At 47.9% G+C, this 25,825-nt stretch overlaps 1 protein-coding gene across 47 annotated transcripts in view; it reads left to right on the forward strand.

Annotated features, from left to right (window-relative positions):
* The window catches only part of LOC138917083 (uncharacterized), a 102,743-nt gene that overhangs the window by 48,617 nt on the left and 28,301 nt on the right, over nucleotides 1-25,825 (forward strand). For 13 of the 47 annotated variants that reach the window (XM_070231568.1, XM_070231569.1, XM_070231566.1 and 10 more), the window contains 3 exons: nucleotides 1,049-1,150; nucleotides 1,853-1,976; nucleotides 2,386-2,971. In XM_070231568.1, the coding sequence (XP_070087669.1) occupies nucleotides 1,103-1,150; nucleotides 1,853-1,976; nucleotides 2,386-2,971 (758 nt within the window). In that variant the 5' untranslated portion in view covers nucleotides 1,049-1,102. Of the gene's footprint in view, nucleotides 1-951; nucleotides 1,151-1,852; nucleotides 2,972-22,343; nucleotides 22,546-23,422; nucleotides 23,499-23,837; nucleotides 24,432-25,825 lie in introns of those variants that run through there. The other 34 variants (XR_011424533.1, XR_011424537.1, XR_011424534.1 and 31 more) reach the window with 13 other exon arrangements.

A 25,825-nucleotide genomic window follows, 5' to 3' on the forward strand; every position in this document is an offset into this window, starting at 1 on the left:
ATTTTAAAACATTGCAACCAGTTTAAACTTCTTAATATCACTGTGCTGGCCACATTCAGCTCTTAATTTGTTACCAGTTTGCCACCTCTAGGTTAAATGTTAGTACCATTTCATCAAAACCTTTCCAAATTTGAAAGCACATCTTTAGTAAAACTAGCTACAGAGCAAGTTCATCTGGATCGCCGAGAGCAGGGATAGAGCAGTCTGGGAGCCGGGCAGGGACTGTAGGGAGGCCCCTGGACCACGTGCTGGGCATCCTGGTGCCTTAGCTTTGAAAGGTAGATGGACTACGGCAGTGACAATATTTGCTGCAACCGGGCCCTCCTGGGCGACCACCCAGAGCTGGGCTTGGAGCCGAAGGAGGGATGGGCAAGCTGTGCTGCTCCCAGCTCCAGTTGGCCCCTTCCCATTAACATTACAGGAGTGCAGTCGCGTGGTGTTTGAAAAAGCATCCCTAGTTCCACGAAATGATTTACAGGACACCAGACTCTGCATTTCAGAGGTCTCCGGTGTACCATAAAAAATATATTCTAAAGGAATAATCTTTATCTGAGCTGAAGCTGCAGTGAAGGAAGCTCACGTCCAGCTGAGAGCAGCCGTGAGCTTCTGTTCACTCAGGGAAAAGTCTCTGTTCATGTTGTTGGAGTAACATTTTTTTCTCTCTTTGGCACTAGGTATCTAGTTAATATTTAGACACTATATACATTTTCTTTCAACTGTTGTCCCTGTTATGTGATCAAACAAAACCGGAGATGCCAACCACATCAGCCCTGTAGGTGAAAGCAGACCCTCCAGGCACCCAGCTGTGGCTAGCAGGGTAAACAGGACTCACTGGAGCCAGCCTCTGGGAAAGACTGGCGCCATGTGCGTGCAGGGCCAGCCCCTGCCCCCAGGAAGCAGAGTTCGCTGGAGTGCCTCAGTTGACCGCTCTGCCTGTTCCTGCCATTCCAGCCTCGCGTTTCCTCTACCTCCCTGAGCAAAAGGAAACAGGAAGCAAAGTGTAGTTTTGAATGTTCCAAAGCCTTCTGATGTTTACCATTCCCCCCAGGAGAGGGACGTGAGGGACAGAAATCTCTCTGCAAAGAAGATACTTTGTAATTCAATGAAGCGATGCACAAACACAGCAACACAACTTCTCTCTGCTTATAAGGTGTTTAGAGCGATGATAGTCTCAGCCTATTTTGGTCCAGGGAAATCCAGGGCGCATGTGCATCTGTGGTTCAGGGTGTCCAGGAGGAGACAGCCTCTCCTTTTGGAGCAGAAAGCACAGTCAACCAACCGGTGGCGGGACAGAGGCAGAAGCTCTAGGGCAAGGAAATTTGTGGGTTTGTGTCAAAGCTCCACCAATCAGGAGCTTCAAGCTAAGATGGGGAGGCTGGAAAGATGGAAGTTGGGATGGGAATCCTGGTATGGACAAGAAATTCCTCCTGGGTCAAAGGCAGGAGGATGTCCAGGAAGGGAGAAGGGCGGGTCACGGATGGACCGAGTTTGCCTGGAGTCCCATGAGAAAAGGGGAAGCGAGAGCTCACCACCTTGTGGCTGCCAGCTACCTGTTGGGCGGCACTGGCGGCAGGCGTCGGGCTCTAAGTCTCTGAAAGTATCAGGAGAGGGAAGGAGAAACTGGCGTCCCAGGCTCCCAGGGGAGGGGAACCTCTCCAGCATGAATGTGGTGCGGGGCGGGGGAGGGGGGCACGATCTCCGCTTTGCCGGGTGCCCCAGGCCTAGCGCACGCCGCCTCTGTTCTGCATCCCCCTCTGCAGGCGCGCTCGAGGCGCACTCCCCCTTCCCTCGGCGGCGCGGACCGCGCGCCCGGGCCCCTCCGCCTCCCATCCACTCCTTTCTCTACCCGCAGAAAGTTAGCAGCGGGGAGGGAACTCGGGGCTGCAACAGGGCGCGGCGGCGGCGGCAGAGACTGAAGCAGGAGCCGCGTCGGAGCCGGGGAAGCGGGGGCGCTGCAGACGGAGCAGGTGCAGCCGGTGGGTCCGCGCGCCCCCCTTGGTCCCCTTGCCGGAGGCTGAGGGGGGTGGTGGGGGGCCACCCGGACTCCGTGGGAAGAGTGGGTAGGGGGATCATGCAGCCGGGCTCTTCCCCGGCGCAGCGCGACAGCGGCCAGGGCCGGGGTGCAGTGGCGTCGCTTCACGCTGCCTGGGCGGCTGGGTGGGGGGGGGGGGGGCCGGGCGGGGGCGCTGGCGGCGGCTGAAACCATGTCCGGGCTGCGTCGGGGGCTGCCGCCACCGCTGCCGCAGCGAGCCCGGAGCCGCGATGACCCCGTGGCCCTCACCTCCTCCGCTTCTGCCTCTACTTCTCGCCGCGCCGCCGCCGCCTGGCGCGCAAGCTGCTTTTTCTCTGCGCCTTGTCCCTGTCTGTCACCTACCTGTGCTACAGCCTCCTGGGCGGCTCGGGCACCCTGCAGTTCCCCGTGGTGCTGCAGGAGCCGCCGGCACTGCCGCCGAGCCCCCGCCGAGCCCGCCGCCACCCTCTCTACTGCCGCCCCCCATGCGCCTCGGCACCCCCTCACAGCCCTCCGCGCTGCCGCCGGACAACGCGAGCCGCGAGGAGCCTCCGGAGCCCTCCAAGCAGCCCCCTGCCCCCGGGGCCGACGGCTGGGGTCTGGCGAGCGGCAGCGGGTTCGTTCGGGACACCTGGCTCCGGACCCCTGTGGCCCCTGGCGAGATGATCACGGCGCAGAGCGCGCTGCTGGAGAGGGAAGCGCAGAAGTCCAGCACCACCCACGAGGAGCTCGCAGGCCAGAGAGCGGTGAATGGGAGCAGCGAGAGGGGCGGCGCCCTCAGCACCCTCAACTATGGGGAGAAGAAGCTGCCACAGGCGCTCATCATCGGGATCAAGAAAGGAGGCACCCGCGAGCTGCTGGAGGCGATCCGAGTCCACCCGGACGTGCGGGCCTGCGGGCCGTGGGCATAGAGCCACACTTCTTCGACAGGAACTACGAAAAGGGGCTGGAGTGGTACAGGTAGGACCCTGGGCTCGGCGCAGGCGATGGATGGGTGGGGAAGACCCAGAGGGAAAGCTGCGGCTTCTCACGCCCTTCGACATCCAGGCACCTCCCCGAGAGCCCTTCGCCCCACGAGGGCTCTGCGGACCCTGGCGGGCCTGCTCGGGGGTTCGTGGAGAGGGCTGGAGGCTGGCCAGGGATCACTGTATTTCAGGGCTAGGGGAGCTGGTGTCACACTGCCCTGCCTGCCTCAGGTTCCTCAACCAGGGAGCTGCTTTCTGAAGCTGCCTAGCTCCACGCCTGGAAATCCCCAGCCCAGGTGCCCACGGGGTGTTTCCCAGGCCAGTCTCTCGTGGGGCTCAGCGCTGCTGCGTTGGGGACGCTAAGGCATGAAGCAGGATAGCTAGATTGACTGAAGGGCTTTGAGATCTCCTGGAATCTCTCAAAATCGCCCTCAAACGTATTTGCGTCTCTGGAATCCGACTTTAGTATTTTCAGGTTAGAGCAAAATGATCAGGGAACAGTTAAAAAGATGATGCTGGCGAGTTTTGGCTTGCTAGAAAAGACTGAGGATGTTCCCCATCTCCAGCAACCCTGGGTTGCTTTGGCATCAGGAGCATCAAGGTCTGCACGACAGTCGGTGCCCTAAGAGTTTTTACATCCTGCACCCCTGCCCTTTCTAACCGTCGCCTCCTTGGCAACAGATTAGAGCTTCTGTCTTGTGAGATGTTCATCTTCCTTGTCTTCCACCGTCTCCCAGCGGTGAGGGAAAGGAGAGGAGAGTAGAAAGTTAAGTGCAGGTAAAATAAATTAGTGATCCGGCTTTCTTGCCCGCCATAACATTTAAAAAACACTGGAGCAGATGCCCAAAAGGCAAACCTCCTTTGCTCCCCCCCCCCTCTTTTTATGTCTTTCTGGAAAACATCTGGATGGCTGGTCCCATCTCTGTTGCGTCTCAGTAATTAATTGGAATTGTCAGACAAACACAGGCTTTGTCAGCTAAAGTGGTATTATCATCTTCACAAGGCCAATAGGTAAAATAAGGATTGTTTCCTGACAAGTTGCCTTGCTGTTGAAGAGATGTGCTTTCTAAGTTTAAATTACAGCCTGTGAAAGTTTTAGAAATAACCTAACTTCAGAAATATATAGTAAATGTGTATTATATAATAATATATATTACTATAGGTATGTATTATATAATATCTATTATATATGAATATATAATATGTATTGATTGATTTCTTCCGCTTTAGAAAATACCCCTTATGCTTTCAAAGCTTGAGAAAAGTACACTTAGGCATAAACATTCCAGCAGGTTAAATGGAAACAGCAAATGTGTCTGTTAATGTCTTGTCTGTTTCAACCAAGAGAACTAATTGCAACATTTTAGGAGGCTTCAAACAGCCGCTTCCTATCAAAACAGAAACCAGTCAATGCCTGCTTGAACTGGAAAATCAGTATTTATAACATTGCAAGTCATGGCTTCGAGTTTGCGATTATAATTAAAAAGGTGTCAGGATGATTAATGCAGCAACAGCAAACCAGAGAAAGAAGGGGATGTTTGGGAACGTTTCGGTTGTTTAATTGTTGGTTGTAGGAATGTTCTGATTTCTGCTGTGGGGCAGCTTCAGCCCTATGAGGGTCACTGTGGTCTTTTCCAGTTCTAATTTTAAAGCTGTGTATCTTGTGAGAAGTGTCAGATGCCCTTTGGGGGAGAGGAAGGCCTGAGGATCAGACCTTTCCAACATGTGTTGTGTTGCTTTGTGGCAGCTGGAAATAGAGATGGGGTGTTTGATTCAGGTGACTTAAAATAACGTTGATGACGTGTGCGTGGTGGAGTGCGTGTCAGGAAGTCCCATCGTAGGGTCTGGAGAATTTTCTGAATGAAAGGATAGAAGACGCCAGATTTTCTCATGTTGTTTTTACACTGTGGCTTGGAAAGGAAGGTATGAACTGGCCTCGCTGTCGTGACATGGCTACTGAAGATGTCATTCCAGCTTGGTGGTACTCTCAGCCATCACTTGTGGTATTTGGGCCTTGTGGTATTGGGTGTCAGTATTTGGTAGCCACCTGTAGAACTGTTCCACTGGAGAGGTGTGGACAGAACTGGATCCTCTTGATCCTCACTTCAGAGGACCATACGGTGTCTCTGTGTCCTCGATCTGCTATGCCAGTGACTTGCCTGTGGGAGACCCTTATGTTCAGTGGTGCCGATTGGAAGTGCGGGAGGAGAATCTGTCTAACATAGAGGTAATCATTAGCCACCCAAACCTGGCTGTTGAGAAGACTCCCAGAAACCCCTTGGACCTGCAGGAGCCGAGTGGGCTGGCACTGGCCTTGGACCGCTCTCCAGCCTTATGAGGGACAGCAGTGCTTTGAGGACATTTGTGGGATTTTTACTTGCTGCACCTCTTCAGGCTCCTCTCTCTCCCATGTACGAAGAGGGGACGACAACCTCACTCTATTGTAGGAAAGGAAACAGTGGCATTGATTCAAACCAGTAACAGAAACCCTTCCTCTTGGTTCCCTGATGCAACTGGGTCTTTTCAGTGGTGGCATCGCTACTTAAATGGTTATACCACGTATTCTGCCTGAAATCTTACTCTACTGTCTAACTGGTTAGAGATCCACAGGTTAATTAAAGGCTTTGATTTCCCCCATATATTTATTTTGTTTTTGTTTTTCTTTTCAGTGTGTTTCCCAATAGCCTACTAATTCTGCTAGTGTTTCTGTTCTGGTTGTGTTTTCAGCAAGAGGGAGAGCGAGAAGAAATTGGGGCTGCTCTCGGCACAGCTGGCTTGGGGTTTCCTCATATCCAACTAGGCAGCCCTAGCAGTTTTATTTCTGGTGTCCCTCAGGCTGTATCTAAATCTGGGTTTTGCTTTCTTCTGTGCTGTTGATCTAACGTGAGTCAAAGACACATCTGAGATGAGGACATGTGCATTGGATTTTCAGGGCAGTATGGACTGATGGATTAGGATGTGTGTGTTAAAGCTATGGAGAAGCAAGCCTCACTTGGTGGATGGACAGAGGCCAGTGATTAATAAGTGGGAGTAGATTAAACCCTCCACTCCTTCCTCTGTCCACCCCCCAAATAAAAGGGTAAAGCCAGAACACACCTTTCAGTATGAGCCGATACACTCTGGCTGGGCAGAGGCCTTGAACTCTCCTAAGGGATGGGACCTTGTGGCAGGCCAACTGGCTGCCACGGCAGAACTCATCAAAGTGACAGAGACGACTCGAGCTGTGGCCTCCCTCGTGGTTTACAGACTGAACAGTAACCGTGACCACTTTGCTCTGGGAGCCACTCAGCTCCAGGGTGCTGAGAAGGGACCCTCCACGGTTTCCAGTTGTCTGCAGTGGTAGCAGTTAATAGGCAGGTCCCATTGGCTGGGGGAAAATAACTCAGGAAAACAGCTTCAGTCATGCTCATGCCACACAGAGGAAAGTGGTCAGCACCATTATTCGCATGTGGTATTTGGAGAGAATGAAAGAGGACAATGGAAAGGCGCTGGCATTGATTGAATGCCTGTGATTGTGGTGGTTGGTGCTTCACAGACATGTTATCACATTGGGGTGTCATGATGAGGCTGTGAGTTAAACAGCAACATTCCTGGTTTACACTCCAGGTGGCTCCCGGAGGGTGAACCACTGGCTGAAGGTTGCTCAGCTGGTCAGTGGTTGAGTTGACCACATCTGTCCAATTTCAGAGTGCTGGTTTCTTTCCCTGTGCCACGCTGCCACTCAGAAAGTACTGGAATGTCTTTTCCTTCTTTCATTCAACAAACACTTAATAACGTTTACCATGTGCCCAGTACTGTTTTAGGTACTGGGGATAAAGTGGAGAACAAGACAGAGGGAGGACCTGTTCTTGTGGAAATGGCATCTTTTAGTAGGGTGGTAGGGGAGACAGCAAACAAACGAGTCGTTCTTTTAACCTTTTTAATGTGGCTGTAGAAAACTTAAAATGACACTTGTGACTCCCATTGCATTTCCAGTGGGCAGGGCTCCTGTAGAGCAGTGCTTTTTAAACTTGAAATGCACATGGATCACCTGGGGTGTTGTTAACATGCAGATTCTGATTCAGCAGGTCTGGGGAGGGGCCTCAGACTCTGCATTTCTAACTTCCCAGTTGATGCTGATGCTGCTGATCCCTGAACCTCACTTTGAGAAGCAGGAGTTTAGAGAGTAATTGGGGTGTGTGTGTGTGCATGCACAGATATTATTTTAAGTCAAATGGTTAGGGGAAACCTCTCTGGGGAGGGGATGTAAATGAAGTGAAAGAGTAAGAATCTTCCATGTGGATATGTAGGTGGAGAGGTTTCCAATAGAGGGAACAGCAGGCACAAAGGCCCTGAGGTGGAAACAGGCCTTATGGGCTTACAGAGTGTTCTTTCATTATTTCAAAAGCAAGGTGTTTGTAGCTGGACAAAATTGGGTTTTGCAACTTACTAGTTAGATGATCTTGGTTGGATAACTGATTTAACATCACTCATTTTCAGTTTGTTTATCTGAGAATAATGCCTGCCTTGCAGGATTGTTGAGAGGAATAAATGAAATAATAAAAGTGAATGTATTTTCTAAGCAAAAAGTGAGTATCCTAGACCAAAAATCCAAATGGACTCAACTACTGGGTTTTTCCATTTCTCAAATCCTTTTGGTCTCATATGCCTTAGCTTCTGTCACAGCTGTCTTAATACTGAGAGAAGAGTCTGTTATTGGGGGTGTTTTTAGGAAAAGTCTAATAATGATTGGCTTTGCAGTCTACATCTGCTTAACCTCTTAAACCAAGGGTCACCAACTCACATGCCTTCTGGGCCCACAGCGATTGTATAAATGAGTGAAATAGACCAGGTGGGGAGAAACTGGGACGCACAAGCTCTGTCTAAAGGGGCAGCTACTCTTTTCCACATGCAAATGTGGCATCAGGGTTATCAGATCTTCCACTTGGTGAGAGAAACTGGAAATCCAGTTTTTGATGTGAAATTATCTGGTGTTTAATGCTGGCAACAGATGGAAATTTCTTCCGAGCGCAGTGTGGGCCAGCACTGCAGACAAACAAAACCCACCTGTGGGCTCGGTACAGCCAGCCGGCTACCAGTCTGTGGCTCTGGCTTAAACTCATTTTGGAAAGTAACTGGCACACCCGTACCCTTTGTGGTTGTCAGAATTGTGGCTTCTGTGTGCTATTTTAGGTTACAGTTTTCCCCCTTTGCAGATGTTGCAAGAGCATGGGGCAAATACCTCCCAGATACATTGCAACAACAGCAAAAGGAGCTGGGTAGAAAGAGGAACATGGAGGCAGAAAAAGACAATTCCCCAATAAATTTCCCATTTGTTCCCAATGAACATTTTCCAGAAGTTGAGAAAATTTTCAGCTTTTCACTCATTAACGAGGCAGTCCCCTATTTGATCCATATTGATAAACTGTACTTATGTAATAGGGTCTGGTCAGGTGGATTGAGTAAGACCTGAGAGTTAGAAAAATTGAGTTCTGGCTTTGCCTTGCCCCATCCTAGTTCTGTTGGGCGTTGGGTTACTTATATTAAATTGTTTCTTTCTCTCCTTTTCTTTTCTTTTCATCTTTTTTTTTTAAATCCCTGTTTCTTTTCTGATGAGGTTATACTGTCTCCGTAGGGCCCATTCGCCCACTAAAATGCTTTGGTTCTGGAGCAGACGTCTGTGTTAGACCCTTCAGAGGAAGCAGGAGAGCACTGTAGGAGCAACATTATTTGGAGCCAGTTTTTGTATCTCTGAGTCAGAATCCACTGCATCCTCCTTGTGTGACCTTAGACAAGTTACTTAATATCACCAAGCCTCCATTTTTTTGTCTGCAGAATGGGCTCAATGTTACTTACTTGCAAGTGATTATGTGAGGGTGAAATGAAGTGGCCCTTAAAAAGTGCCCCCACGCAGAGTGTATGACATGATAAATTTCTTCTTCTCCTTCTCTCCTCTCTCTCTCTCCTAATTTTCCTTTTCCTTTGCATTTCTCCTTCATTTTCCTTCAATTCCTTCCTTTTATCTTGCCTATCAGTACAGAAGGCCCTACAGAGAAAGCTGTAATGCATTTTTCATTAGCAAATCGTCTTTCATTTCAAGATTATGTCTGAATGAGGGATCTCAAACCCTGAAGCAGATCTTAAGTAGCTCTCCAGAGAATAATCCAAACCGATTCCAGAATTGGGTCTACTGTGACATGAGCCGAAGGAGGAGAAGAGTCTGATTTCCTGGGGTACCTGCAGCCAGCCTTCTCCACTAAGGGGACGGGGGATGGAAGGGGGCAGGCTCTCGGGGCCTTCCTTCTCATATTTTCTTGAGCCCACTGTAGGAAGGAGGCCACTTGCAGTGGAGAGAGACTGAGGCATTTAGAATGCTGAGGGCATGCTTTGCCTTCCATTTTTCTGCAGAGCTGAAGGCACTGGAGAAGGCAGGACTGTTCTGGCAGACCCCGCCAAACTTCCTATGTTGCTATTTGGCCACTTTCCCTGGAGTTCTCCAGCCATCATAACATGACTTAATTATTTTAACTTTTGTAAATCATACCAGGCATTTTTAGTTTTAAATTGAGTCAGGAGAGGGGCCTTGAGACTTTAGGTGAATGAGAGATTGCCAGGGTTGTACGTTAGAAAGTTTTAAAGGTTTTGGGTTTGCATAATGGATGCTATTTCTGAAACTGATTGAACCAACGATCTTTCAAGTAATCTCTTGATTCCATTGGTCTCTGCGGTTTGACAAGCTCCTCTGTAACTGTCTTGGGAATTTCAGTCTGAAATTATAATTCACTAAGGGAGCTTTTCAGCCCATCTTGCCATTCATTAAAAGCAAGTGGTTGATTTTTTTTTTTTTCTTAACACTCACTAGTTAGGGTTGCCTGCCTTTACTTTTTTTTTTTTGCAATCTTTATTTAAGAATGTGTAAAGCATATTTACAGGGAAACAAAGCAGCACATCAATTAGGCAATACTTTTTTGGTTGTGAATGATAGAAATTGAGCTTAAATTATTATAAACAAAAAAAGATGCTTTATTGGCTTATGTAATTAGGAAGTCTGTGGGGTAAGTGGCTTCAGGAAAAGCTGAATCCAGGGGCTTGAGTGATTTGACAAGGTCTCTGTCTCTTTCCATTCTTTGCCGGGTTTGTCTCTACCTTGCCTCATTCTCAGATAGATTATCTCACTACATTTTAGGCAAGATGGTAAGCAGCAACCCGAGACAAACATTATATGTTTATTTAATTCTTTTGGAAGTAATACATTTTTTTTAAATTGAGAGGTTTATGCTTTCCCCCAAATTACAGAATTGTTAAACCCCATTACGGAAGTCTCTAGTGTATTGTTTTCCTCTGCATTGTGTTGAATTGTAAATGCTATTGCAAATTCCAGAAATATAAAATTTTCTAAATTTTATAGTCTCTTTTCTTGGTCTCTTGAAAATTTTCAGCTAGCTCTATTCACGTAAAAATACCCTCAACCAAAAGCAGTAGTAAACCATAGAGAAGGAAATAACTTCTCCATTAAAACACAGACGGCTCCACCACAAAGGCCCATATGAAATGACCACACATTCAAGCAAAGCTGAGTTCCCGAAGGCCAAGAAGATTCCATGATGGATTGCCTCCAAAGGAGAAGCGTAGACCCATATTTTCATGAGTACAGTTTTGCTGATCTAAAGATGTATGGGCACACTGAACAAAGTACTTTACTTATAAATGTAAGTTCACATTTGTGATGTCTGATCACTGAGATAACTAATAATGAGGCTACATGAAACTTAGGGTAGATAAGTGATTTTGAAAAAACTTTTCTTAAGAGCTTCTGCAAGAAATTCCTGGAGATGCCTGTGGTCCAGGTTGGGTCATGTGCTCATTCCTAAAGCTGTCGTTGTGTAGTACCCTCATCGGGCCTGGCTGATGTAGCCACCCCTTTGGCCTGGAGTGGTGGGGGGAGTAAGCAACCAGGGCTAGTCCCACTGAGACCATAGGGAATAGTTTCCCCATGAAGATGAGGTGTTCGAGGGTTCTGTTGCTAGAAGAAGTGGGGACCAGTCTAGCCACATGTTTATTAAACCTATAAAGATCTACTTGGGACAGGTGTATGATCTCTCTGAGTGTTTTAACCCGGAACGAGGGACAAAGGGTTAATTTTGGGAGGTTCCATGCACTTGTTATTTTATTCATTCATTTATTTATTCATTAAACATGTATTGACTGTCAACTTTGTGCTGGGGCAGACATGAATCAGTCATGGCCGGTGACCTGAAAGAGCCTGCAGAGTGGAGAAACGGACAAGTGAATGGTTAGCTCACAAAGTAATAAAAGTCCTGACACAGTGGGGTTTATTCCAGGAATGGAAGGATGGTTCGATCTTAGGAAATCTAATAATTTGACTTATTCTTAATACGGGTAAATGAGAAAATTTCTATGATTTATTTGATGGATGCTAAAAGGCATGTGATTAAATTAGCATCTATCTCTAATTTTTAGAACATCTCCTAATAAAATGGGATCTTCCCCAAAGCCAGCATCATCTTTAATGGTGTAATACTAGAAACATTCCCATTAAATCCAGAGCAAGACTAGAATGCCCATTATCATCACTATTATTTACCATTGCTCAGTAATTAATAGATGATGCAGTTAGATACAAAAAAGAATAAGAAAGGGGGAGGTAGAATTATCAGCATTTGCCAGTAATTTCATTTCTTTTGGAAAATCTAAGATAACCAATCCCCCCATGAATCTATTAGAAACAATAATAGGGTTCATTAAGGGCACTGATGAGGAAATACTATGCAAAATCTGTAGTTTTCCTGTATGCCTACCCCAACCGTTTTGGAAATATAATGAGAGAAAATATTCTATTTATAGAACCAGCCAACCAAACAGAATAACTTGAAATATATTTAGCAAAAGTTGCAAGGGACTTTTAAGTACCAAATTTTAGTACTTTATGGAGGGGCATCAAAGAAAGAGGAGTAAATGGAAAGTGACCTCTTTCTCTTGGCTAGCATGTCTTTTTTTCATCCCTTCCCCCTCCCTCCCTCCCTCCCTCTCATCCTGTCCCTGGCTCTTCCCTCCTCCCTCCCCCTTCCCTCCCTCCCTCCCTCCCTCTCATCTTGTCCCTGGCTCTTCCCTTCTCCCTCCCCCCTCCCTTCCTCCTCCCTCCCCCCTCCCTCCCCCCTCCCTCCCTCTCATCTTGTCCCTGGCTCTTCCCTCCTCCCTCCCCCCTCCCTCCCTCCCTCCTCCCTCTCATCCTGTCCCTGGCTCTTCCCTTCTCCCTCCCCCCTCCCTCCCCCCTCCCTCCCTCTCATCTTGTCCCTGGCTCTTCCCTCCTCCCTCCCCCCCCTCCCTCCCTCCCTCTCATCTTGTCCCTGGCTCTTCCCTCCTCCCTCCCCCTTCCCTCCCTCCCTCCCTCCCTCTCATCCTGTCCCTGGCTCTTCCCTTCTCCCTCCCCCCTCCCTCCCCCCTCCCTCCCTCTCATCTTGTCCCTGGCTCTTCCCTCCTCCCTCCCCCCCCTCCCTCCCTCCCTCTCATCTTGTCCCTGGCTCTTCCCTCCTCCCTCCCCCCTCCCTCCTCCTTTGATTAGAGTTCTTTGCTGCTAAGTTGAGGGTGTGTTTGAGAGTGGTCTGAAAGTATTGGTTATATGAACGTGGCGAAAATGTTGTACTTCATGTATAGAATTCCCTTACTTTCCACATTACGGAGAAGATGGTAAGACAGCTGTTACTGTTTAGATTCATAAACAGTGGGGTGGGTGCTGATTGTTTTCTATCCCAAGTTCAGGGGTGGTAGGACTGTGCCAAGATGTGAATTAATAGTTGAGTTGGTGTAAATCAGTAAATTTAGATGCACTCCTGTTGTTGCAAAGCAAAAGTCCAGTCAGGGACAAGTGATGGTTATTTTCAATGGGACAGGGAGATGACAGTGTGGATGGGAAAGAATAATGGTGGTGGTGGTAGTGACAGCAGTGGTGATAGACACATATTGTATTCCTGTGTGTGCACCAGGCTCTGCTCCAAGCAGTGGAGTCATTGAGTCTTCAGAGGACCTGGCGAGACAGGCGCTGTGATTTTACAGGCGAGGGAGCTGAGGCACAGAGAGGTCAAGTAACTCGCTCGAAATGTGGAGTTGGGATTCAGACCCAGGTGTTTGGCCACAAACATGCAGCATTTCCTTTTATTTGTTTCAAATCTCTTTCCCACTGTAGGTGATGTCTTTCAGCATCACGGGAGTGAATAATAACTGCTGGCATTCCCTTCTAGGAGCTTGTGATTTTCCGCATGCAGATGGACTGCTTGCCTACCGGATGGGCTAATTGAGGCGGATGGGCTAATTGAGGCGTTCTCGACCCAGCAGCAAACTGTGGCAGTGGCTTCCATTCTGGGACGAGGCTCATTCCCACTGTTCCCTTCTCCTGAAATGCTCAGCCCCAGATCCTTAAACTACCCTCGGCTCCTTATCTGTCCTTCAGGTGTTAGCTCAAATTTCAGCTCCTGGAAAATACCTCTCCCAGTTACCTAATTTAAAGACCCTTTTCCGCGTCTGAGCTTGTGACGCTGTTTTATTTTCTTCAGAGCATTTACTACTTTCCAAAATCATGCTACTTAGTTACTTCTTCCTCACCAGAAGGCAGATTACATGAGAGTGGGGGTCTTGTCCATCTCGTTCCTTGCCGGTGTCCAGAACAGTGCTTAGCACCCAGCAGGCACTCCGTCATGGTAGTTTATTAATCACTAATTCTGAATCAATGAATTAATGAATGGAAGGAGGGCCTGCTGTGTGCTAACTTTTCTTGCAAAACTCCAGGCTTCTGAAAAGAAATGACACTCATGTTTCTTGGGAACTCTGGCTAAGAATTGTCAGCTCTTTCACGTCCTACTTTTGCAAGACTATTTTGGGTACAAGAAAGAGAAACCCACTCAAACAAACCATGTGGGCTCAACAGTCTCCCACAAGCTGCCTACCGCACAGGACATCACCTCCTTTATTCCTCACTGCAGCCTCGTGAAGTCGAGACTTTCTTATCCCAGTGTTACACAGAAAGTGAATGCGACCTGGAAGGGCGGGCAGGAGTCCCAGGGTCACACAGCAGGCTGGCAGAAGCCAGGTGTCTTCACTGTAACACGTGGCTTTTGGTTCCTGGCCTTTGTTGCTGATGCTGCCAAAGTTTTAGAAGAGTTCGATTACTCCCGATAGACCATTATGCTCTAAGAGTGGATTATGTTTCTCTAAATGCGTTATCGAAATTACATAGTTGGCATTTAACAATCAAAACATTACGCTGAGGCCCGTGTTCGATATGTCACTCACTGTAGGTACAGGGGCACCCTTCCCGGTGCCTCCTGGCTGAGCCTTCTGCAGGGGGCTGGAGGTTTGGGTGTCGCTGGAGCTGAGGAAGTATTTGAGCCTAACTGCCTGAGCGCCTCTGTCACAGGGCATTTGGACTGTTTGGAGCTATGTTGTGTTTTGAAAGAAAAAGCTGAACCTGAAATCAGAATTAAGGCTTTGAGTCTGAGTTCTGTGTCTACCTTGCCTTGTGCACATAGATAAGTATTCAGCCTTTGAGCCTTTGTTTTCTCATCTCTCAAATAGGAGTACCAGCCTCTAATAATTCCATGGTGCTTTTGCAAGGATAGAATGATGATGTGGTGCTGGCATCTGTTTTGTCTACGTCTGTTAGTTATTAATCCATGCACGTTTTCGTGAATTCCCCCAGGTAACTGGTTTTCTGGAATATTGCCCTCCAGGGAGTACCTGAAATACAGGACGAGCATTCTTATCATAAAGTTAGATTAAGAAGTTTAATTTACAGAAACTATTATACACCATGGATATCAAACATCGTGAGGGCAGACTGCATAAAGATCCTGGAATTCTGGAGAACCTCTGTCTGCATAACTCTTTCACCCAGCTCAGGACCACTGATGCGTCATTCTTTTGTACTGAAAAACGTACAGAGCGGTGGGGTACACTTGCTTCTTAGGATTGCGCTGCGGCTCCCGAACTTTGGGAGTGATCAGGAGATTCTTTCATTTTACTCTCAAATGACCTATCATTTCTTTTTCCTCTGTACCCTGTCTCTTTTCCAGGTTGGCATATTAACTTCTTACCTTCTGGCTGCCTGACTAACCTACTTTCTCACCTATAGAAGGCAGAATAATGCCCCCCCCCATAACCACGTCCTAATTTCCGGAAACTGTGAATATGCTAGATTATGTGGCAAAGGGGAATTAAGGTTGCACATGGAATTATGATTTCTAGACAGCTAACCTTGAGATGGGAGATAATCCTGGATTATCTGGATGGGCCCCGTGTGATCCCAGGGGTCCTTTTAAGCGGAAGAGGGAGGCACGGAGCGAGAGTCAGAGGGATGGCAGCATGAGAGGGGCTCAACCTGCTGTTGCTGGCTTCGAAGATAGAGGAAGGGGTCATGAGCCAAGGAATTCAGGAAGCTTCTAGAAGCTAGGGAACAGGGAAGGAAATCCATCCTTGCTTAGAGCCTCCAGAGGAACGCAGCCTGTGGACACTTTGATTTTAGCCCGTGGAGACCCGTGTCAGAGTTCTGGCATCCAGAACAGTTAAGCCATCGGTGATTGGTCATTTGTTACAGCAGCAGTACGCTCTCCTCAGATAGCTCGAGCGGTCTCCGTCTCATTCCATTTCTTCCCTTTGCTTTGTCTCCCTTTCTGGAAAATACCCCCTCTGGGGCTCTTTAGTTCTCTCGCCAAACAGCAAAAAAGATGTACCCATCCAATATTTGCAGATGGTAACTGTACGAGTTAGGGTGAAAACAAAGAGACCCCAACACAGTGGCTTCCGTAAGACAGACAATGATTTTTCTACTACGCAACGAAAGTTGATATTCACAGTTTGTAGCAGTCAGGGCTGCGTGGCGACCAGCCACTCCGAGAGACCCAAGCTGACCACAGTGAGTGCAGGCGTGTGTGTTTGAACAGCAGCCGTGCATGAGCACTCCATCCAGTCCTGCAGGGGCAGCTGTGCTCCAGGAGACCGTTCAGAGACCCACGTTCTGTTCTTCCCCTCTGGTTGCTCTGCCGTCCCCCAGGGAGCTTGTTAGAAAAGCAGAATCTCAGATCCCATCCCAGACTTTCTGAAGCAGAATTTACGTTTTAAGACAATACTTGGGTAATTATTATGCACGAAGTTTGAGAAACATGGCCTAACGGCAAGGTGGTTCCACTTCGGCATCAATGACACTTGGGGCCAGGAAAGTCTTTGTTGCGGGGGGCTGTCCTGTGCATTGTAAGATGTTTAGCAGCCTCTCTGGCCTCTACCCCGCCAGACACTAGTAGTTAGGCCCTCCCCCAGTTTTAGTAACCAAAAATGTCTCCAGACGTTACCAAATGTCCCCTGGGGTCCAAAACTCCCTCTGATCGAGAACCCCTGCCTTAGAGGGTTTTCTCTGCTGCGTGATGGGAGCTGGGACTGCACCCTGTCTACATTGCAGCCACCGTGAAGCAGCGAGGGCAGAAGGCCGGGAGCGGGTTCCTCTTCAGCAGGTGAGGCAGTAATGACGCTCATAACTTCCGCTCTCCTTCTGCTGGGGAGACTTCGTTGCATGGCCACCTCCAGCTGCAGAGGACTCTGGGGAACTTACTGAGTGTCTTTGTGCCCAGGAAGGAGGAGAGAACGAGTCTGGGGACAGTCAGCTGTCTGCTACAGTAACTCACGCAAGGATGTGGTCATACTGTATTTCATTATTCTCTTCTATCCGAAGTCAATCCAATTGGCAGGGTGAAATAAACTGACGAGGTATTTTTTTAATTATTTTTTGCAGTTGGAACACAGAACTATTTTAGGAGGTCACAGGATATTTTAGGAGCACACATAAAATTTACCCAAAGCTCTGATAGTGTGTATTTTGCTATCAAGAGTTTGGTATCTTCTAAACTTCAGTTGTGAGTATTATTCCTGCAAGTTTCTTTATTTTTTCTTTTTCCATATAGATGTATTTGCCTATATTGATTTTTTATGTGAAAAATAATTTTCTTCAATCATTGTAAAGACTATATCATACTATAAGTGTGTTGTTGTGGTGGAGATAGACATGCATGTCCATACATGTCTATGTATGTGTGTGTGTCAGTAGCTATCAGTAGATATCTCTTTCTCTGTGTATCTATTTATTTGGCACCACCTGCCTTGGTACCCCCTCACCCGTTGCCCAGGCTGCTGCAGCCGACTTCTGTTCTTGTTCCGCTGACTTTCTTGCCCTCTGTAATCTGCTCTCCACACAGTGGCTGGGGGAAGTGATCCTTTTAGAACATAAAGCAGGCCACATCACTCTCCTAATTTAAATTTTCCAATGGCTTGTTGTCAACCTAGAGAAAACTTCTAAGTCCTGGCCATGATCTACAAGGCCCTACAGGATCAGACCCTGCCAACCTCTTCAGCCACATTCATTTGTCATCTTCTCTTTGCTCCTCTCCTTGAGCCGCATTAGCTTCCTTGCTGTATCTGAGAAGCCAAACATGGCCCTGCCTCAGGACCTTTGCACTTGTTGCCCCCTCTGCCTTTAATGCTTTTTCCTTAGATAATTTCTTGGCTTGCATCCCTCCTTCATTCGAGCCTCTGCTGGGCTGTCCCTCCCTCCTCAATATGGCTTTTTCTTGTACTGTCTGGACTCCCCTTGTACATTCTTGGTGCTAAGAAAGAGCTCCACTCATTGGAAAATGCTGGTAAACACAATATTGCCATTAATATTTGCCTACGTTCCCCAGTTACACTACCCCAACCCAACGTTCTGGTGTCTTAATTTCTTGGTTCTTAATTCCCCCATTCTTGACAGAAGATCTTGCTTTGATCTGGTGGCACAAAATGACCTCGATGTTGCTGTGGTCAATTGAAAAGATGCTTAGGTAACTCTTAGCCGTTCCTGTTATTTAAGTAGACTGCCTCTAGGGGGTGGTGATGCGATACAGGCTGAGTCCAGAGTGAGGCGTCTTCCTGAGATGTGGGATGTGCGTGGCTCCTTGCTCCTTCCAAGCTAGGTTAACCCTCCACATTTGCCCCTGAAAATAAGACGCTTTAGGAAAGGCTCACTTTCAGTAAATAATAAACAAACACCAAAAGCAATGTTTAAAGCAAACTCAAGTATAGTTGAGTATCTTTTGTTCTCTACCCACTTTCTAGCTAGTTTTTCATTTGTGTTCAGATACAGAGAGAATATTCCTGTTACTGTCTGAATATGGACAATGAACATACCACGTTACCATAAATATATGTTAAGACATTTAATATTAGAAATTATTATTATAACATATATGCCCAATATTAAATAGGTAAACTACCCACTTAGATTCTGAGAATCGCATGACAGGTTCAACCAACAAACCCCATGACCTCACCCAGAACCGCTGATTTCCTTATTTAGAGTGAAACAGAGAGTTTGTTCTGTCCGTACCGACTGGTTCTCATTCATTTATGAATTGCTGGGTTGAAAGTCTAGTGTTTTGGTTTACCTTCAACTCTTGGCCTTGATGCTCCTAGATTTTCTTGGCTTTGTGTCTCTTTTCAGTCCCTTTACCTCTCATCCTCCAGGAGGAAGAAATTGCCCCAAATCATGATATGTTAGAGCACTTTTAAAGAAAATCTTTCCCAGTGTTTTGAAACTTAGCTTTAGCTGCAGAAATCTATTGGGTAGGATTCTTCTGGTTATAACACACGGAAATTCCAGGTGAAATCTGAAATAAGCATGAATCAAAAAAGAATTTAGGGGTCGGCCTGGTGGCGTGGTGGTTAAGCTGGCGTGCTCCACTTCTGTGGCCTGGGGTTTGTAGGTTCGGATCCTAGGCGCGGACCTACACACCGGTCATCAAGCCACGCTGTGGCCGCGTCTGCATACAAAAAATAGAGGAAGATTCCTTAGATGTTAGCTCAGGGACAGTCTTCCTCCAGTAAAAAGAGGGAGATTGGCAACAGATGTTAGCTCAAGGCCAATCTTCCTCACCAAAGAAAAGAAAAAGAAAAAGAATTTAATGGCTTATGTAGCTGAGAAGTCCTGGGAAGGGGTGGCCTCATTAGGGCTTAAACAGTGTCACTGGATCTCCCACTTCTGGATTCTGCTGCCTCTGAGGTGGTTGGCTGCTTTCTTAAAACCTGTCCCCTTGTGGTCATAAGCGGGTGCCAGCCCAATTTTCTTGCCCCAAATGGAGTAGGAAAAGTGTACCATCTTTGTCCCAGAAGTCTCTGCTAACACCTCAGGGTAGCTCATTGCTTCCTTAGGGGTCACGTGCACATCCAGCAAGCAGTCCTTGGTGCCAGAGGGGGTGTGGGGTTTGAGGCACTGCCTCCCTGGAGCAGAGGTGGGAGGCAGTTCCCCTGCGGGCACAGAGGATGAAATGCGGGCATTTTCCCAAAGCAAAGCCAGCAGACGGTTATCAAAGAAGGGAAATGCACGCTGGTGCCAAAACAACAGATGCCTGTTTTGAGACTCTACTGTTCAAACGTCATCTTTCACCGAAGTACCAATGAATAAAACAGACATCCCGAGAGTTCTGCTGGCTTGCGTGGAGATGGGGGACCCGGATCCTCTTCTGTGGCTCTCCTGAGGTGGGCACAAGTAGAATGGCTCCAGATCTCCCTCTGCCAGCTCACTGCTTGGAGACTCTGCATCTCTTCTTTAACACAGAAAGAAAGGAAGGAAGGAAAGGGGAGAGAGAGAGAGGGAAAGCAAGAAAGGAAACTTGTCTAGTCTCTGTGCCTAAGAGCTGTTCAATTCTGAGAAAAATATCTAAAGAACCTGCCCCTCAGAAATCACTAATTATTTACTTAGAATATTTTCTATTTCCGTCACTTCCTTAGCAACCCCTAGCAGCTGCCTGGGAAAATGTAAAGGGATTGTACATTTTACAAGAGAATTCCTCAAATAGCAAGTGAAATGGTTTCGTACGTTCATCTTCCTGCCCAGATTCACTTCAAGTGGAGAGGGAGAAATGATTTGGTGTTTGATCAGTCTTAATACAACAACTAGATTGCCCGAAATTTCTAGAACATCCTGCTTCTGTGTCATTTTCCTCCTTTCATTTGTGGTAAGGCCTACGATATAGATTTAAGTGTGATTCAATCTTTTATGCTTTTGTAAGAGTTTTTATGGAAATCCACATTTTGGGAGAAAAAATTCCTTTATTAAATCTAGCGTCTTGATGTTTTGTTTAAAAATATGTTGTGTTTAAAAATACTTCATGTACTTTTTGAGTTTCTCATTAGCACACAATGACGTTGTCTTCCTCTGTGTGTGTGTTTGTGTGTGTGCGTGTGTATTGTGTTAAAGGTGTCTCTTGAAGGTGCTCTCTCTAGGGAAGCCTTGGGAACTCGTGGACCTTGGGCTTGTGAAGCCCCAGGGTCAGTTGTCAGGTCCAGGCCACTTTCGGTATGGTTCTTGAACTTTCTATGGCTCCAGTCTCCAGCTTTCCCTGACAGGATCCCCCTGGTCCCGCCCCTGTCCTGGCTGTGGAGGAGGAGTCTGGCTCTTTCCTCATTCCCCTGAGAAGAAGACCACAGACCTTTCCCTTTAAGGGTTTGCCGGGTGGAGGTGAAGGAGCTGGAGGAACGAGGAGGAGTAACACAATACCACTTACTGCTGGTCCTCCAGTCTCTGTTGGGCCCATGTATTTGAACGCTGGTTTTCAGAAAGAGAGTGCTCATCCAGATTTCTTGTGACTGATTTGATGAGTCTGAAGACTTCCTCAAAATTCTCTTTTATTTCAGGAAAAGGCAAAATTTAAAAACCAGTAGATTATGCAGGAAGTTAATTTTTGTGATTTTCACTTTCCAGTAATTGTGCTTTTGCATGTTAGGCATTCTTAGGAAGAGTAGCTAACTTCCTTTGAGTGCTTATGTGACTAAAAGAAAACCCCGATGCATCCCTGCCCCTCCTTTGTCTGAGCTAATCCTCAGGGCAAGCCCTGTTGAGTAAGAGGTGCTGTATGTCATGTGGAAACTGAGGCACAGAGTGGGGAAGAATGATACCCAAAGGTTCACAGGTCATTAGTGACGGGACCTAGATTCGAAGATAAGCATTTAGGGTGTTCTGTTAGCCACAGTGCTGTGCTCTTCTCTGAGAGAGGAGATGCTCAGGTGTAGGTCCATCCACAGTCACCCAGAGTCCAGCTGTCTCTTGTGCCTGTCTGCAGACAGAGCTGGGATTCTCTGGAAAGCACTTCTGCAGCCGAATTCCGGATGTCTGCATCTTAGAGGATAGCTCCCGTTGCTGCCTTTCGAGGCTGTTTGGGAAGGAAACCCACATCTTCGAAGGCTGTGAAAGACTGTTGCTAATGTCTGCCTACTGCCGTTTGTGGTAAAGTTCTCAGCACTTCGGATCACTTCAGAGACAGATACTGATTTTCCAAGCCCTGCTGTGAGCCCGCAGCTTCCGAGACCCAGTGACTCAGCCTCCACTCTCCACATGGGGCAGCCGAGGCATGAGAATTGCCCTGGGCTGTGTATTTTTTAAAAATAAGGGGATAAGAAAAATCCCTTCAACCTAGGCTATTTGAAGGCAGTGTGAGGGATGGAAGGCAACCCTTCTCCATCATCTTGCTTAGGGATGCTTCTAACCCTCTGCCTCGGTTGTGCCGTGTCTGTGCAGAGAGGGGCTGCTCGCAGACACAGTGGTTTATTCAGTGACATCACGGCCACCCTTTTGTTCCTAGCGAAGAATGTTTTTTTGCCCCCTGAGGTTAACAACTACCTTTGGAAAAGTGTTTTCGTGAACAGAACTTTGGCTAAAATTGTAGTGATAACATTACTGCCTCGTTGCAAAGCTCTGACACCAGCACTCCTGGTGCAGAGTTACCTGGCACGGAGTAGAGGAGCATAACAAGCATGCTCATCATGCCCGCCAGGAACTTTTATATGTGTTATCTCCCCAAAAACAGTCCTCGTGACCACCCCATGAGAGAGAGGATGCTTTTTTAAAGTAGTTTAATTTGTTTCTCTTTTATTGTGTTAAAAAAAAACCATGCTATAAAATGTACCGTCTTAAGCACTTTGAAGTTCAGTAAAGTATATTCACATTGTTGTGAAATAGATCTCCAGAACTTTTTCATCTTCTAGATGTGAAACTCTACACCCATTAAATTTTATTTTACTCAATAAATCATAAACATCTTTCCATAATAACAGGAGCGAGACTGTTCTTATCCCCATTTTACACAGGAGGAAACTGAGGTAGGGAAAGTTAAGTCACTTGCCCCGGGTCACCCTGATCCTAACACGAGTTGGTCTGGATGCCAGTCTCACTATCAAGTCCTGCATTTTGGTCCTGGTCGGGTCCTAGTCTTCCTAACTGCCCTGCGCTTGGTAGGGCACCTGGGACACAGTAGGATTTCACTTAAATTGTTATTATTTAAGCAATACATACTCAGTGAAGACAATGAGAAAATGCTGACAGCACAAAAAAGTCCTCTCACCCAAAGATAACTCTTACTAATAGTTTAGCGTATGTTCTTCCCTAAATTTTTCAGTACAGTCGTGTGCTGCATAACATCGTTTCGGTCAATGATCCACCGTGTATCTGATGCTGGTGCCGTATAGCTGAGGTGTGCGGCGGGCTATTCCATCTAGGTTTGTGTAAGTGCACTCTGTGATGTTTGCACAACGACAAAATCGCCTTACGACACATTTCTCAGAATGTATCCCCGTCATTACGCGATGCATGACCATACTTACAAAGTATATATAAATCACTTTCTTACAAAAATGTGTACTTTTAAAGATACTACTTTGGTTTTTTCCACCTCATCAAATTGGAAACAACCCAATGTTCATCAGCAGTGGCATGGATAAATAAAATGGGTTATATGTTTTAAAATGGAATTGTGTACAGAAATAAAAATCAACCACAGCCACATTCAAGAAAATTTATGAATCTTACAAGCATAATGAAAGAAGTCAGACATAGAAGAAGAAACTCTGCATGATTTTGTTTAAACACAGTTCCAAGACAAGGAAAGCACATTCATAAGTTAGAATATTGGTTCCCCTTGGGCGAGTGAGGGCAGTGACCTGGGATCGGTGTATCAGGGGGCCACTGGAGGCTTAGTCACCTTCTGTTTCTTGTGAATATGGTTGCCGGGTGTGTTCCCTTGGATAATTCATGGAGCTATGCAAGTACGATTTCCATACTTTCTGGTATGGATGCTATGCTCCAAATTGCAAATCCAATCACATGATTATGGACTTTTTTACTGATTAGTTCCAAGGCATAGTTATTAGTGCAAGACTCCAGAATTATGGGTGTGGGTTCATATCCTGGATTTAACCTCTTCTTATGTCAGAGAGACCCTGGCCAATTGATTAACCGTGTGGGCTTTGGTTTCTTCATCTGTAAAATGAGTTAATTTTGGTTCCTCTTACTTAGTGAGATAATTATCTCCTTGCTGGCACAGGGCAAGAACTCCTTGAATGACGGCTTTTATAGTTGTTCTTGCTGTTCTTATCTCTTTAGGTGAGGGAGCTGGTGGATGGTGTCCTGTGGCAGAGGGAGGAGCAGGAGGGGGATCCAGTCAAGACACAGTCTCCAGGTGAGCCTGAGGGGACAGAGCAGAGCTGATGCTGAGGTGCGGGAGGAAGGGTCCAAGGCCTGGGGCCCCTCCATCCTTCCCTGTCTCAGTTCCTGCCCATCTGTAAACACAGGAAGGGAACTAAACCAGGTCATCTCTAATTGGTTAGTCCTTTCAGCTCGGACATTGAAGAGTCAGGAGGGCAATAGAAATGCCACGAAAATTTAAAAACAAATTTCCCGGTTTGATCCCCATTCAAACACAAAGGACCAGGTCTGGGCGTGAAGGGAGCTGGATATCGGTGGTGGGATTATAGGTCGTTTCTATATTCTTCATTGTGCGTTTTTCCATTTTGGACAGAAGTAGCCTGAGCCAAGGAGCTGCTTGCGTGGCTGAGGACCCTGAGGTGGTTCATTTATCTGAAGACTCCACATGAAAGGCAGCCCCCTGTGTCCTGGAGAGCAGAGAATCACACCCTGTGGATGGGATAGGATGGAACCCCCTGGGCTCAGGCGTGCTCTGTCCACTCTGCCACAGCCTGTCCTTAAGGGACATCCCCACATTCGATGGCTTGCTGGGGGGGGGGGGCATCAAGAGAAGGGGGCTCAGACTGCCAGTTCCCAGACTCCAAGGGCCTCCACTCTCCTCCCTCTCACCCTGAATCAGCCCCTAGCCCCTCCTGAGTGGAACCCCGTCTTCCCAGCCTGGACCATTAGAGCACGAATTCCCCTTCCCAAGACGTGCATCCTGGAGAAGGGAGAGTCCCCTGGTGTGGACTCTGTCTCCCTTAGGATGTCAGTCTCTCCCAGCCTCCTGGGCTTGGCCTCTACTTGGGGGAATCTGGGTCTCAGAAGCTGTACCTCAGGCCCCTCCTAGCTGGCAATGTGTATGTCACACCCACATCCTGCCCCACCAAGCTGTGTACACATATAGTGCACACAATCCAGGCACTGAGCCTTGTGTGGGGTGAAGATTTGTCCTGCACAGGGAGGCAGGGTGTATGGTGAGGAGAGAAGGAATGCGTGAAATGTATGTAGAACAGGGAGAAATGAGGTCCTCTGGGGACACTGGGAGAGGTGTGGGCAGCACTGAGGGCCCTTGTAGTCTGTGGTTGTGATGTGAAGGTGGGACCAGCCCTCACTGCACCAACCTCTGCCCCTTTCCCGGCTGGGGGCAGATGCGGAGGAGGCAGAGAGTTGGGTTCCCAGGGTGGATTTCACCTGGCCAGGACCATGGAAGGGGTCGGTCAGAGCTACAGGACAGGAGCGTGGGGCTGTCCCGGAGCTCAGTGTCTGCAGAGGAAGAAAGGACGTGATGGAGGGGAAGGAGAGTGAACATGGAGCCAAGTTTGCAGACGGGGAGACCCAGTGGCTGAGGATGAATGAGGAGAGGGAGCCCACAGTGACTGGGCTGCAAAGACACCACTGGGTGCCGACTGGAAGGGGTTGGCCTGAAATGGGTTATCAGTCATGCTGGAGAGGTTTATATGTGTGGAGTGAGGCCAGGGTAGTGGGTGGCAGGGGTTGAGTGAAGGAGGGTGGACAGGGCCCTGAGGGTCCAGGATGTCAGAAGGATCATCTGGGTGGATGGCAGAGTGACCAAGAAGGGTCGAGTCGCAGTGATGGTGAAGAGACAGACAGTGAAGACTTATACAGACACCCGAACGCACACACACATGAACACACACACACACAGGGACCCTGATCAGCGCATAGGGTGCAGTTTGGCCCAATGGCTGAGCACAGCTGCCAGAGGTGCCAGCCCTTGTGGGCAGCCCCTTCTCTGTGGCCATGCCACTGTCCCTAAGGTGCCTCCTGCTCTGTGGAGAGCCCCACTCAAGAGCTTCATCATCTTCATGCCCTGATTATTCATCTTGTCCCTGAAGCACTCGATACCATGGTCTCTCTCCAGGATGAACCAGACGTTGATGGTGGGTTGCCACCCTGGAGGTGACATGGGTTAGAGCCATGTTGGACTCCTTGTGGCCTGTGGGGTTGGGGAAGGTCCTAATGCCTGAAGGAGGAAGAGCAGACGTGGGGGAAACCCCGATGCAGGGAGTTGCGTGGCCAGGAGGGATGCAGGCCCAGATCCCCAGCAGTGCAGAGTGGAGACGGCTGGTGGCCGGCAGGGAGGCTGTCCACCCTGCGTCTCTTTGCTGGCCTCAGGATCGCTGTCATCAGCCAAGGCTGCCGGAGGCTTGTTTTCACGAGTTCTCTCAAATGCTGCAGGAGCTTAGGAGCAGGTGACCTGAACTTGAGACTTCCTGACCTGATCTCTGAATGAAATAAGAGGAGGTGACAGGCTCTGTACCAGCAACTTTTGTGTCCGCTGAGGTTGGGGATCCTGTG

The sequence above is a fragment of the Equus caballus genome, chromosome 13 (assembly GCF_041296265.1).
Source record: "Equus caballus isolate H_3958 breed thoroughbred chromosome 13, TB-T2T, whole genome shotgun sequence".
NCBI classification, from domain to species: Eukaryota; Metazoa; Chordata; class Mammalia; order Perissodactyla; family Equidae; genus Equus; species Equus caballus.